General features: G+C 40.3%; 1 protein-coding gene across 6 annotated transcripts in view; it reads left to right on the top strand.

The window, feature by feature from the left end:
• Nucleotides 1-11,441, top strand: part of CAMSAP2 (calmodulin regulated spectrin associated protein family member 2) — an 87,863-nt gene extending 76,422 nt beyond the window's left edge. For 3 of the 6 annotated variants that reach the window (XM_086754096.1, XM_086754098.1, XM_086754099.1), the window contains 5 exons: nt 285-505; nt 1,546-1,645; nt 4,677-4,792; nt 6,547-6,665; nt 8,128-11,441. In XM_086754096.1, coding sequence (XP_086610222.1) covers nt 285-505; nt 1,546-1,645; nt 4,677-4,792; nt 6,547-6,665; nt 8,128-8,433 — 862 coding nt within the window. In that variant the 3' untranslated portion in view covers nt 8,434-11,441. The remainder of the gene's footprint in view (nt 1-284; nt 506-1,545; nt 1,646-4,676; nt 4,793-6,546; nt 6,666-8,127) is intronic. The other 3 variants (XM_086754101.1, XM_086754097.1, XM_086754100.1) reach the window with 2 other exon arrangements.
• Nucleotides 11,442-15,171: the final 3,730 nt, after the last annotated feature.

The raw sequence follows: 15,171 nt of genomic DNA, 5'->3' as shown, positions 1-15,171 counted from the left end.
TTTGTATTCTGGGGGAGAGCTTATCACTCCGGGCTGCTTTCTGCACGAACACACAGTGCTCACTCAGTTACAGCAGTAAGCTAAGAAACATGGGTTTGATTTTACTAGTAACTATCCCAAGAAGTTTGAACTGTCTGAAAATTGTAAAAAAAACAAGTTCCTCTTACTGATATCTGAGAACTTTAGCATTCCAAAAATCTGATGCCCGTGTTGTCCTCACTGTGCTAGCTAAAACTGTTATTTTAGAAAGCTTCTACTGCTAAATTTATTTGATATTTTTTTAGACGCAAAACAGAAGAAGAACGTCAGAAGAAGGAGGATGAACGAGCACGGCGAGAGTTTATTAAGCAGGAGTATATGAGAAGAAAACAACTAAAGCTGATGGAAGAAATGGATACTGTCATAAAGCCACGTTCCCTCTCAATCAAACAAAAAAAGCCACGTCCAAAATCTATTCACAGGGATCATATTGAATCACCTAAGACGCCAATCAAAGGTCCACCAGGTAACAAATGTTCATGTGGAAAAAGAGTCTGTTCATGCTAAAACACCAGCTTGGTTTTTGGTACTAACGAGCACGTGCATTTATTAGTGTCTTGGGCTAAATTGAAGCTGCACGTGACCAAACTGGAAAGCAAAATTTGCCGATGGAAATGACAAGATGAATGTCACTTACCTGCTATGCATGCATGCATATAGCAACAAATTTTGAAAGCCCGGTGGCAGCACCAACGTGTGTTGCAAGTTTCATACCCACCAATGTGTTCTTGACTAATCTTCTCTTGCACCTGTAGAGCTAAAAGGAATAAAATCTGGGAGATAAGAGATCAATAAATAAAACAGTGATTTATTAAGAGTATTTAAACTCCTGCTTAATACAGACAAAACTGAAATTAAAAAATTGCTTTTGTATTTCATGTTTTTTTCTATTTTACTCACCTACTGCATGTATAGTTATGAACATAGCAACACTAATCATGTGGAGCAGTTTAGCGTTCTTTTAAATAGCACGTAACGGCAGTAAAGATGGAAAGAAGTATTGCCAATTTACAATGAGAAAAAAGTAACCAAGCTACTCATTGATCCTTTTTGTTACAGCATCCTGTAGCCTTGTTATTCTGCCTCATTTTCTCCAGCTGCTTCCCTCCATCTTCCAGTGTACTTTAAAGTATTTTAACACCTTCCAAGAATCCATCCCAAGCTTTGCTTTAAGTCTCTTAAGCTTCTTTTTTTATGAGGACTTACTTTGATTCCTTCTTGGATTTGCGTAGCACCAATATTCCCGTGTCCGTGCTTCACATTAATGTGACCATTAATGTCATCCAACCCATGAATGGTTGGAGACCATCCCAGTGGCTGCCCATGGCTGCGTGTCGGCAGGCGTTGATGTGAAGCACACCCCATATGCATGCAGGTATATCATGTATGGGTGTAAGAGCCTCGTCCGTAAAAGCTCTTACTGACTTTCTGATGCTGGTGTTGGGTCTAATGAACAGACTCTGCTCCTTGCATAGGTTTATAAGCCTTAACTTTGTTTTTATCCAGGTTCACAGCTTTATCGTGTTTTTTCAGTATCTAGTCTTTCATTGGCATCGCTGAATACAGGGGACAATGAGAGTGTGCAGTCAGGCAAGAGAACACCAAGGTAAAGCTAAAATAACCGTTTCATTTAATAAAATTTGATAATCAGCTATGTAAAACTGGCATGAATTTTAAAGAGGTTGTGTATATATTGTCTACGGCAAGAACAGGTATGTTTTCCTGATTTGAGACATTGATTGTTTCCGCTGTCGGGTGTTAGGGAACCAAGCCAGGATCATTTGTTTCACAAATTTTACCAGGTAAACCAGTTGGGCAGCTGTAAATGAGGTCAAAACAACAGGCTGTTCACACAGCCTCTTTAATTCACCTGCTTGGATTTAAGTCTCAACTTGTGGATATTTGATTAAACCTGTATGCTACGTGCAGCTACATAGCTTCTGTTCTTTTTTTAACAGAGAAGCTTCTTTTCTGCTGTTTTCCCTTTAGCAGTCATACAGGGAAGTATTAAATGTTCAGTATGACTTCAGCCTTACCAAACACCTGCGTTTATTTTGCTTTTAAAATCTCCGGAAAATGAACTAAAAAGAGGTAAAAATAACAGAAAATTCTTAATTTTACATCCAAAATCTGTATTATAATTTAGAGGAAAATTATTTCTGTCTACCTTATTATATTCAGAGAAATACTTTTTTTTTGCATAGAAAAGAAACAGGGAGGAAAGGCAAACTAGGCAAAGGGCTATAAGGAGTACTGCATGTTATGGTATCACACGCCACGTTTTCATGGCCACTGTGCATCACTCATCAACTCTGACATGCCTGCAGCTGGTTTCAGTTGACTTTTCTCCAGACATCAAGGAAATGGAACTGACTTTCTGCTTGTTACATAAGAAGCCTTAATGAAATGATCCAAGTATCCCAACATCTCTTGTCATCTCTGAAAAACGATGGCTTTTAATTAAGAGGGGGATTTCTTCCAGCTGTATTAGCCTTAGCTTGATGCAGCTTATCTACACAGGCTTACAGGAGATGGCCTCTGTCGGTGTAGTTTTAGTTGCACAGTGCTGTACTATGCTTGTGTCGTAGTTCAGCCCCGATCGGGACCAGACTGCGCAGTCTCTCTCTCGCTCCCCCCACCCTCCGAGAGAACAGGGGGAGATAATATAAGAAAAACGGCTCGAGGTTTGAGATAAGGACAGGGAGAGATCCTTAAAAGTTATTGTTATGGGCAAAACAGACTCGACTTGGGGAAAAGTATTCATTTATTTCTAAAACTAGCAAGAGAATGAGACAGGGAACAAGATAACCTCCCCCCACCCCTCCCTCTTCCCGGGCTTAACATTATCTCTACCACCTTCCCCTCCCGAGCGGCACAGGGGGGAAGAGGGAATGGGGGTTGCGGTCAGTTCATCACACGTTGTTTTACGCTGCTGCTTCATGGTCAGGGGAAGAACTCCTCGCATTCCTCCCCTGCTTCAGCGTGGGGTCCCTCCCACGGGTACAGTCCTTTGTGAAACTTCTCCGGCGTGGGTCATCTCTTCCACGGGGTGCAGTCCCTCCAGAATGGCTGCCCCAGCGGGGCCTCCAGAGGCCACAGCCTCCTTCAGGCATCCACCTGCCCCGGCGTGGGGTCCTCCCTGGGCTGCAGGGGGATCTCTGCCCCGGCGTGGGCCTCCCCGGGCTGCAGGGGGACAACCTGCTCCACCATGGCCGTCACCACAGGCTGCAGGGGAATTCTGGCCAGGAGCCGCATTACTGCTCCCCTCCTTCTGCACTGCCCTTGGCATCTGCAGCCATTCCTCTCAGAAAAAAAATTATTCACAACAGGCAGGCAGACGCATCTCAGGGTCTCTTCACATCTCATCTCCTCTCCACTTCTTGCAGCCGGGCCGGGCCGAGTCGGGCCCAGTCACTGCCCGGCGGGAGGCCAGAGGGTGAGGGGTGCCAGGCCCACAAGGCTTGCGCCCTCAGCTCCTTCACATCTTCTCTACTTTGTTTTGCTGTTTTCCCCTTCTTAAATACGTTATCGCAGAGGCGTTATCACGGGACATTCTGCTACCAATCGGCTCGGCCTTGGCCAGCAGTGGGTCCGCCCTAGGCCCGGCCGAGTCCACTGAACAAAGGGGAGCGACTTCTAGCAGTTTCCTACAGAAGCTGCCACCTTAGGCCCCCCCTCACTAACAAAACCAGAACAGCTTATAGAGAACAGTACATCTTTCCAGACCCATACTTTCACCTTTTCCTCGCATCAGAGTTGTCTTTTGATGAGCACACTGAGTGAATTTCAGTGATACCTTTGAGGTCTCCTTCATGGAGGTGTTAATCACAAAAGACGTAGGTTATATTATAAATTGAATTTTCATCTGTTGCTGATTTTAGTTTGCATGCAGATAAATGTTTCCTGTAATACCACTTTTTCCTTATTCTTTGCCAGTAGTGCCTTTCTTCTCACTTGGAAAAGCTTTCGTTCCAAGCTGAAAATTTGACTGGCTTTTGCTGTAGCCACAATCAAAAGAACTTTAAATATCTTGTAGTAATTTAAGAAAACATGACAATTTTGCTTAGACCTTTAAATGCAAAACTACTCATGTTTGAGTGCATACACAGCCTGAAGAATCACAGCACCAGAAGTTACTGCTCATGAAAACAGAAATTAGGAAATTGTTTTGCTGTCTTAAATACAGCAGCTCTCACTGCCTATTGTTGTAACGCTAAGTATAAATGAACTACATTTTTATTTCACTTTCACTATTCTATCAAGAACTGGTTTGTTTGCTACGTGAGATAACTTTGTTTTGCCAATACTAATGTAAATGTAACCCAAAATCCCACTTAGTAATAATATTTCACAGCCTAGAATATCTGTCAGGTTTCTGTCCCTCAGACAGAGCCCAAAATCTTACTGACATCCACCTCACCTAAATACCAGCTTCTTGCACCACTCCATATGATTTATACAGAACATGAAACCAGTTATCTGTTAATTTCTTCTGTAAATGTTGCACATGTAGGTTTATAGTCTACAAATCAAATCACTGTGTTCTACCTTAATACAGTTTACCTTCCTTTTGTGTTAGAGGGCTTCTCTGCTGAACGTTGTACTTTTTTTAAATAGATTTTAAAATTAATGTTTAGGTCTGAGTCTGTGGAAGGATTCTTATCTCCGAGTCGCTGTGGTAGTCGTAATGGAGAAAAAGATTGGGAAAACGCATCTACAACTTCTTCAGTGGCCTCTGCTACAGAATACACAGGTCAGTGACAGCAGTGTTCCAAAAAGTACCTGGCCTTTAGTGATGCTGTGCGTGACAAGTTTGCAATTACCTTTATTCAGTTTCCTAAAACTTGATTGAGGACGGTGTCATAGAAATATTACTTTCATCTCCTTGAAAATAGGTTGTAATAATCTAGGGTTAAAATTTTAAATCCAAAATAAAAGTCCTAACTCAGTAGCATTTGTGATCACAGGAATAAACTGCAGTTAGGCTCAGAGGTGTGAGCAAACGGGCTCACAGGTCACCCTGCACTTCAGTAGTCTCTCTAGCAAGGCAAGAAGAGTTGAAATTTAAGCTCAGTTTAGAACAGAGTGACAAAAAGCAAAAATTAAATTGCAACAGGAAAAAAAACTCTACTTAGTAATGTGAATTTAAATATTCTGCACCCTTTGTTTCCAAACAGATCCTTTGTGTTTATTAAAAACTTTACAGTCTGACTTCTAATTCTTTATTACATTAGGAATCTACTAATGATGGTGTCTTCATCCCTTTTCTCCAAATATACAGCAAAGACCTTGCATCATCAAGATTATAAAAGCTCAATTTTTGCCCACCTAATAACACTTTGTTTGGTAAAGAGTAAAATGACGCTAGGTATTTTTGGATAAACTTGTAGGGAGATCAGGTTTGACTGAGGGGCCTGCATGGCTCTGTCTGTGCTGGCAGAAAATAATCTACCTCAGTTCTGCTGAAATTACTGCAGTCTGACCAGGCAAAGTGCTCATTCTGAAAACCAGAAAGTCCTTACCTGCTTTTAAACCACGAGACTTCCGTCAGGTTGTGTTGGGTTGTGGAACGTGCAAGTCAAATCAAATCACAGGAGGGACAGCGAGACCGTCTGGGTGCTCTTGCAGAGTTTTCTCATGGAGACCAACAGTGCTGAAGATCATCTTTTAATGACAATTATGTAGAGCTTTTTTTTAAATGAGGGAATATACTGTTCCTAGGAATTGAATTTGTTTTGTGTGTTTTAATATCTTCATGCTGTCAGTCAGATTTCATACAGCTTTTTTGTCTTGTTTCCAGGCTTTTTTCCCCAAGGTACAGACAAACTGAGATTTAATCTAAATTTAATTGGTAATTGTTTGTATATTCTGTTCCTTTCTAAGGCTCAGAATTAGTACTTACATGTTGGGCTTCTTTTCAAATGGGCTTGATACAAGTATGCATATATTTCAGAAATTAAACGAGATATTTTTCCTTCAACCAGATGAACCAAGTCTTTTTACAGACAGAATAACCTGATAAGTGTCAGGCCAGACTTTTTATCCCTGGTTTTGGGTAAAACATTTCCAGCATTCCAAAGCGGATGGGCTGCAGTTACCCTAAGCGCTGCATCAGCTTTGTGGTTATGCCTTGAAATCACTGGTGTAGATGAAGAAAAATAAGGAATTTGCTCCCTCTTGAATGGCTGAAATTTTAATCAGAAAATGCGAAATGTTTTGTTTTTCATAGAAAAGGTCCTCTGAGAGAAAATATATTTACCGAGACTGCCAATAATAATGATTTAATAATGAAAGACGCGTTTGTAAGCAAGCTCAGTAACAGCTGAAAGAACGACATTTTACTTGTTTGTGACATTTGTGATCTCTAGTCTAATTCTATTTTATTCCTGGATTTATTGAGTTTTTTTACATGCCAAAGATCCATACCAGAAGTCCTGCACAGCATCTCAAGTAACTCTTTGCTGGCTTATTGATTAACTTAGCTGATTTGTCATTCCTCCTCCCTAGGACCAAAGCTCTTCAAAGAACCCAGCGCTAAATCCAATAAGTATATCATCCAGAATGCGCTGGCACATTGCTGCTTGGCTGGGAAAGTAAATGAAGGTCAAAAGAAAAAGATACTGGAGGTAAGGGTATTTTTCTCCTAAAAGCATAAACACCTAAGTCAAACCACAGCAGGTGGTAGGAAGACACTGAAGTGTAAATGGAAATATTGAGAGGAATCTTCTCAAGTTATGCCAGCTCTTACTGAAGGGCTTGAGTCACTTCTGTGGCTTGCGGTGTAGACAGAAAGGTTCTCTAGCACTGTAGAGACAGTAGCTGCTGCATTCTAAGCGCAGGACAGGAAGCTGAATTAATTGACATGTTAATTAATCGTTACTGCCTGTTTAATGTGGGAATGTCAATATGTAGACTTCTACAATTTGCTCACAAACTTGTTTGCCGTAACATGAAAAATATCCCTCTTTGGACTGGGAGCTTTAGAGCTAAAGCCCAGCTCTCTCATGAACAGAGAGAACTGATGTACATCCCTCCTAGGCTCCTCTCTGGATTCCAAGCGGTAGGGCAAATCCAGGACTTCCTACTACAGAAAGGTGCCTGCCAGCCTTTTCTCTTATGCCGATTTTAACCTCTCTGAAGCTGCACAAATCTAAGGGTGAGAACTGGGCGACCAGTGTGTTTCCATGCAAAAGGAATAACACGGAGTCTGAGGCTTGAGAGTAATGGGACTGTTCCTTTTACCACCGGTGACAAATTTGACAGATTAAATAGATCAAAGAACAGGGGTGCTTGGAATCTGGATTTAATTGCTTTTTCAGAATAAATTTCATGATGGTATTTCCATCCCTTTCTTCTCTTTGTACTACTTCTTCATTCATGTTTGGATGCTGTCTTCTCTGTCTTTCCAGCGACTTTTTGGGAATAACAAATGAGAAATCAAGACAGCCTCTTCCAGTTCAAGTAACTGGGAGTGTAATAACCCCCAGAAATCCCAAGAAAGAACAGCTGAAAAAGGGTCATGCTTAACTAGGGTGTAGCATACGTCACTTGGTAGAAGCTGTACATGTTCAGGGCACATGTCCCGTGGAAGCTGTGTTGGTGGGACAGGAATCTGAAGATTTCAGCTAATAAAGAACCTCAGCTGACTTTATGGTTTGACTAAACTTGAATGGATTGAGGGATGACTGAAACCCCATTTTAGCACTGGAGGATCTTTCAGGCATACCTAGACACACCTAAATGTCCTGTTCCCAAACTTGGCAACTGTCAGATCTCCTTGATGAAATGGATTTTTATTTGGTCTACAAAGCATTTGTTAGGATGTCTGTCCTTGAGGTGCAAGTAAACAAGTGCAGCTGAAATTGTCTAAATAAGTAAGGTTTTGCTTGAGAAAGAAACAAACCTTATCAGAATTCAGATAGGTGAAGCCTAGCAAGTTCTAGTGATTGTCTTCTAGTGGACAGAGTTACACATAAGTTTCAGCTCTGGTAGAAAACACTTGGAAAATGACAAGTCAATGATTTTGAATGTTTTCTAACTACAATGCAAAATTCATATTGTGAATCTTTTTTTCTCTTTCTTTTAAAGGAAATGGAAAAATCCGATGCCAATAATTTCTTAATCTTGTTCCGGGATTCAGGCTGCCAGTTCAGATCTCTGTACACATACTGCCCTGATACTGAAGAAATCAATAAATTAACAGGAATCGGTCCCAAATCTATCACAAAGAAAATGATAGAGGGCCTGTATAAATACAACTCTGACAGGAAGCAATTTAGCCACATACCTGCTAAAACTTTGTCTGCCAGTGTTGATGCAATCACCATTCACAGCCATTTGTGGCAAACCAAGAGACCGGTAACTCCTAAGAAACTTTTACCCACCAAGGCATAGTAGATGGGAAAACATTTGCTTCAGACAATGACGATAAACTTGCACTTCATCTTTACTGCCTATAGGAAATAGATTTCTAGTTGCCAACGAGACTCTTAGAACTTAAAACTGGACACCAGGTTCTATTATCATGTCCAACTGGAATGTAACACAGTGTTTAGGAGTGCAGAAGATTATCGCTTAGGTGAATAATTATGCGTGGTTACAGAAATGTTTGACTTGTGTGGAGATTTGTGTGTGCTAATACAACATATGGAGTATACCTGCTCTGTATTTTGGTTAGATACACTGAAGCACTGAATGTTCCTCTTTAGTGACTCAAACTACATTTTTTTTTACATCTGTTGCCTTATATGTTTGTATTTGTGCTTGTCTTGAAATATTTTTTCCTTCACTAAAGAAATACTTCTTAATATTCTCAATGCCATTGAACTTCCAGTAAAGACTAAATGATCAGTTGTATGTCACTGAAGAGTAGCTGAATGGGTCTGTTCCGCGAGATCCTTGCTGTGTGCTGTAACAAAGTCAAGATTCATTCCCCCGAGTATTTATAATTCCTTTTCAATTAAATAATACTGATTTGCTTATAGACTGAACAGTAAAGCAGAAACCTTTGAACTGCTTCAAGTTTCCTTCAAATGAATTATTTAAGAGTTCAGGGTATGGTTAGGTGATGCAATTATTCCTGATTCATTAAGTCACTACCGGAGATGTAACGACTGACCGTGTGCACGTTCATCATGCCGTTAAATGCAAAGTCAAAACACTCGGTAGACCTCTAAAACAGTTTAAGCAAAATGGGCGTTATTTTGCCTTGTTCCAGATGAAGAGCAAGCACACGGTCAGGGACGGCTTCTCAAGGAAGGAACAGGAACTAGTGAAACACTCAGAACTAGATCCCTGGTGTTTGCCTGACAGAACACTAAAAAATATTCAGAGGAATCACAGAGTTCACCAAGTCACAGACCTTTCACCAGTCGTGTATCTAATTCCCATTGATTTTGAGATCCAGGCCACTGTCTGTTCTTCCTGCCTTCGGATCCGCCAGCTCAGACTTAAATCAATTTTCTAGGGAATAGACATCTGATAGGAATATTCGGTGTGTCTTCAAGTAAACTGTTTCCTCAGCATGGTCTAACAGATGGTGTCTCGTGACACATAGCGAATTTAAGTACGTATGGCCAAGAAGCCTAAAGGACATTTCAATAAATTTGAAATTTGACCATGCACAAAAACAAACTCTAGGCATGTTTCAGTATTATTTACAAAGGGCTGCATTTTATTTCAAAACAGTGTTTGATTACTCTGTAGATTACTATTCCCTCTCAGTGTTTGTTTCTCTTACAATTTGCTTTTACCATAGCACTGTTCTGAAAAAAAAAAAAAAAAAAACTAAACTACAAACTTGAAGCCTCCTCTCAATCTGTGGCTATTTTGATGATGTTCACCAGAGGGTTTGTTGGGGGAAAAAAAAAATCTCATTCTCAGGAAAAGACTTGAATGATTTGTGATTCTGTTCTGTTTCAGTGTTGTGACAACTGCATTCACATAGACAGTATTGTGCTGTAAGTCCGTAGTCCATTCTGTTTCGCGGGCAGACTAAAACTATGTTCGCATTTCTCTCGTTAAACCGCTTTGAGAGAAGCTACGCCTCACTACTACGATGTGCTCATTTACTTCCGTAGAGGATGCACAGGAATGAGATGTCATTAAGCAGTTTAGAACAGTACTTTTTTTTAAATTATTATAAGGCCTTAGGTATCAATGCATCTGGACTATAAACATTTTCTCAAAAATGCTGACAGTTTTACTGTAATTTATGTTCTTATATTTATGTATATTTGTTAAAACTGTAAAAAAAAAAAGAAAAAACACTTTAAAATACATGTTTAATATGTATGTGGCTCAAAACGATTTGTGGTTAGCCGATTCCTGCTGTTTGCATGTGTATCACCAGGACATGTAACTCTTCTCTCAAGTGTATACATACTGTGTATATAGGATATAAATAATATTAAAAAAGGGGAAAGAGGGTTTGCACATTCTCCCTGTTAGACAGTTCCTGCGAACACCGTTGTAGGAACATCTTGAATAACAATATGAAACTGTGTATGATCTAGAGTGATTCGAGAATCCAGGAGGTGGAATTAGCTGATACACACATGGTGAAGAACTTCAAAAGTTGTTTTATCACGGGAGGCTTTTTATTTCAAAAATCTGTACGATGATTTCACTGAAGATTTGCAACGCCATAAAGACACACGCATCAATCTAATCAAAGTGAGCTTAAATACAGACAGGAATTCTTTGAGTTGTTTCAAATATATATGAATGTATTAAGAAATTTACATTTGTCAACAGGTTAAAGATTTGTGCAATGTCTAAAAGTAGAATGTGAATAATGCAGCTGAAAAATTCATTGCTCGCAGTATAAAGTTTTACTTAATACAGGGAAAGTCAAGCTAGATACGCTTTTCCTTTTTAAGCCTGCAAATTTTCTAATTACAGTGGATCTTTGTTTGGGATCATGTTTAAAAAAAGGAAAAAAAAAAAAAAGAAAAAAAAAAGAAAAAAAAAAAAAGGAAGCTTTCCATAGAGGCCAGTATTTATCACTGACCTTTTCAGAACACACTGGTGCTTTCATCAGGGGTATTATTATTGTTGCTACGACTGAATTGCCAAACTCTCGTCTTAGGTTTTGGAGCAAAATTTCGTATTCTAACAGTCATAATAGCTACTGAAATCTTTTTTTTTTTTTTTTAAAACGTTAGTATGACTGTTAGTTTTTATTATTTGGCTGTTTAAAGCCAAATTCAGCTATTTAATTATGACTTAATGGGCACTGTTGAAAAATGTACAGTGTATTGTGTGCTTACTTGTCCACTTCCATGGAGCATAGCTTCCATATTTTTTCAAATGCTGTGCTGTAAAATATTGTCATTGCTACTTACGTGGTACAGTGTAGTTTTTTCCTTTCATTTAAATAAAAGCATGGCACCACAAGTACAGTTTTTGTTTCCTTGCTTAAATCTAAATATAACCTGAAACTATAAAAAGTCCCCATTAATGTTTAAATCTTGTTTCTTCTCATTTCAGCAACATAGAAATTGTAGGAAATTTTTATTTCTCCTTTTGTTCCCCGTTGCTTGTCTTACTTTCACATATAATTTAGCTTTCTGCTGTTACCAGAGGGAGGCTACTGGAGTATTAGGCTTCTCATTTCATTCCTGAGGACAACACGGCGTTACCCTGTTCAACTTCACGACTGCAAGTCAACTGACGAACTCCTGTACGCTGGTTAGCTTCCCTTGTTCCGAAACCACAGAAACCTTCTGGTCAGCGTAACAGCATTGCTTCAGATGGGAAGGTTTTCAAGATGAACTGACGTCTTGTCTTCATCCAGACAGCTAATAAAGAATATGACTTTTAGTGAAATAACTTGTACTTGTTAGTGGTGCAAACTTGAACAGAAATAGTATCCAGAAAATAAGGTCCTTCTTCCAAAATTGCAAATCAGCAATTTTTTCCACTCCAAATCACTCCTCGTTTGGGGTTTTGTGTTGTCCTGCTGGGTTGCAGGGCAAGAGCAAGGACCTGCTGAAAGGGGACACGACATCACTGCGCTGTCAACAGGCAGACTGAATTGTTGGGCTAACTCACGCAGATAAAAAGTATCTACATTTCAGAGCTGTTGGGAGGGCAGCTCCCAGAACACAGGAAATCTGACAGCAGGGCTTTCAGTACTGAGCTGAAAACTCACGTGGATGAAAATGAACAAACAGCCTTTCCGCCTCCCTGCAAAACTGGTGATTTTTCAGCCAGCTCAGTCGGTTCCCTGTGCGGCACCACAAACAGGCTGGCACAGGCAAGGAATTCTGTTGGAACACAAACACCCAGTTGCACCCGGTAAAGCTATTTTTCAGTGGCAAGCCCGGTTCAAGATTTTCACCTGAAAGCAGCCTTTGTACAGACAGGCTTTAGGACAAGACCGCATTTTCTCTGTCCTTTGGCAAGTCACGCCCTGCTTGAGAAACTTCGGATCGCACCCTGGTTAATCTGACAGAAAATGACTGTAGCGTGTGTCTGAATTTGGACAGAACTTGTGAATCAAAATCGGTGCTGCTGTGGGATCCAGTGCAGAGATCCGGTATCGCCAGCTGCGGAACGATCATCTCCGTTACCCTCGCAACCTGAGCTCCTGGATCAATCACCACAGAAAGGTGATGTAAAAAATAGCTTTGCTTCTCCAATCCAGCTGTACGTGTCAGATGTCTTTTTGCCAACAACTGAATAAATGAATAAAGACCTAGCTTTGTAAGGGCTAAATCTTTAGCTGCTTACATCTTCTCAAATAGCAAATTAGCATTTCTTTGCTGCCTTGGTACTAATTTAATGAGCTGAACAAGCAGTTTGAAGAATTGTGGCTATAAAGTTCTATCTTGACAGCCACAGCCCTTTACATTTGCTTTTACATTTTCTAATTAATTCAAAAAATTAAAACCACCAACAAGAAGAATCAAAAAAAAAACCCACACAAATTGTCTTATTCCAGGTCTAGATGGCAGGGGGGAAAAAAAAAAGTCAGTATTTTTAACATGCACAGCATCTTTGTTCATTTATAAGCAATTTGCTTTTAAAAGCAAACTATTCCACTTAAGAAAAGAGATGTGAAGTGTGTTTGTGTATGCAGGTATCTAAGTGCATATAGACTTTCAGACTTGCTTGCTTGCACACAGGTGTGAAAAGAAACACACCTTATTTAGACAACCACAGCAAAGAGCGAAATGTGGCAGTGAAGTTACTCCAGCTTATTCCCTTCTAGCAAGAAAGAAAACCAGCTCCCGTGTCCGTTTTACACTCAAAACCACTGGTCTTCGGAGGAGGCAGGGAAGCAGGATGCAACCTGTACGCTGAAGGGTTCGGTACAGACTCTGGGAGGTGGAGTTCTTAACGGCAGGCTTCTTACCAAATTTCTGAATTCAAGGGTAACGCTGATGGACGCTAAACAGAACTGCCTCTGAGCAGAGAAGCTAATAACAACTAGGATTTCAAGAAAGAAGAGAAAGCAGAAGAAAAGAGTTAAGCATTCCACTGAAAAATGTTATTTATACCTTTTTTTTTTATGCAACATCACGCACAACGGATGTATAAAATACTTCAGATTAAATAACTATCCATTGACAAATTTGTTAAGCAAGATACTGGAAGAATTTTTTTCACGTAAGACGTGGTTTAAGTTTTCAGTTAGTGGTGAACTTTATGGAGGCATACAAAGCAGTATCTGTAGGCATTTGTATGGCACTGTTAATCTGTTAATTGAGCTTTGCAGAAAGACTTAGAGGCTGATATGAAGCTTTCCATCAAAGCAGCTCTGTCTTATCCTTTCTGCATCACCACTGATCTAAATGTCTGCGTTACGAGACCTGGCAAGGCCCCACAAGCCTGCAATTATTTAAATTACGCGAAGCCAGATGATACTTTGGCTCGGTATTTTTCTTGTTTAAGCTACCTGAAACTGGAGCTGTGATGCTGACGTAAACAATTCTCCTACAGATTATGCAAGAATTTTGCTGAATTGTCACCCCAAAGTTCTGGAAATCCTTTCTTCAAATGAGTGAAAACTGTTTGCAGAAGTAAAGTTTTAAACAGATTGATTTTTTTTTTTTTGCAACTTTTTACAAGATCATGTAAACATAACAGGAAAGAGATGATTGGCTCTGTTATAATCACTAAAAATCAGAAGACTGGCCCATTTTTGTGAGGACAACACAACGATGCTTTGTTCGAACTGCTGGACTCCACTGGGCAGCTCTTTGCAAGCCTGGCGCTGGGGAATAAACCTCAGAAGGTACCCAGCCCCGCTGACGTTGCCTGCGGCCACCTGCAACATCTGTACAGCAGTTGCCCAATTCCTGTTTTATTCCTGAAGCGTTCCAAGCACAGACTGCAGTGCTGTCTTGTCACCAGGCGATGCAGAACTCCTCCTCTACTAATCCTGATTTTCAGGCTCTCTGAAACCCACACCCAGCAGCTTTGCTGTTCATGGGAGTTACCCTCTTTGCAGTAATGACTAGGGAGTTCAAAGCACGCCGAGACCATCCCAAAGACATCTTTCTGTGCCCAAGTAAAAAGCCAGGAACAGCCAGAGAACAGGGTCTTCCACCCGCCCTTTTCCGACAGGACACTGTTATGCATCCTCTCCAAATATTTAAGAGGAGTACGACTGCCCTCCAGATTCAGAATTTACTCTTCCTTTTGGGTCTGTAACTGGAGAGAAGCTCTACTTTTCTCTCATCCCGAAACTCGTGCCCTCCAGAGGTCCAGTCTCACAGATTTGATCTCAAGACCTCCACTGAAAACAAAGCTACTGCACAAAGGAGAGGTAACCACCGTAACAGCCCTGGGAAATCAAGATTAAATTCAAAAGCATGTGTGTGCTTACCTAGCGTTTTGTAGATGAAATAAAGTTTAAAATGAACTTTTCCAAGTGTTATGTCCAGCAAAGTTACGCATACAGCTTTGTTTAGACAATTAAAGTCATCTTGTTTCTCCACACTCGATTTTCCAATTTATCATCTGTATTCTACCATAAGTATGGGGAAACAGTTTCATTTCTATAATTACATTTCTATTGATCAGTGCCTCCAAAGGCAACTGAGCAACAAGTGACAGCTTTATAAACAAATGGAAGGATGTGGTGTTTTACTGGCGAATCGAGCTTCCTGGGACGTGCGCGGT

The sequence above is a fragment of the Chlamydotis macqueenii genome, chromosome 8 (assembly GCF_036417535.1).
Source record: "Chlamydotis macqueenii isolate bChlMac1 chromosome 8, bChlMac1.mat, whole genome shotgun sequence".
Taxonomy (NCBI): Eukaryota; Metazoa; Chordata; class Aves; order Otidiformes; family Otididae; genus Chlamydotis; species Chlamydotis macqueenii.
Note: the sequence above shows the minus strand (reverse complement) of the source record. Positions and strands in the feature narration are given on the sequence as shown.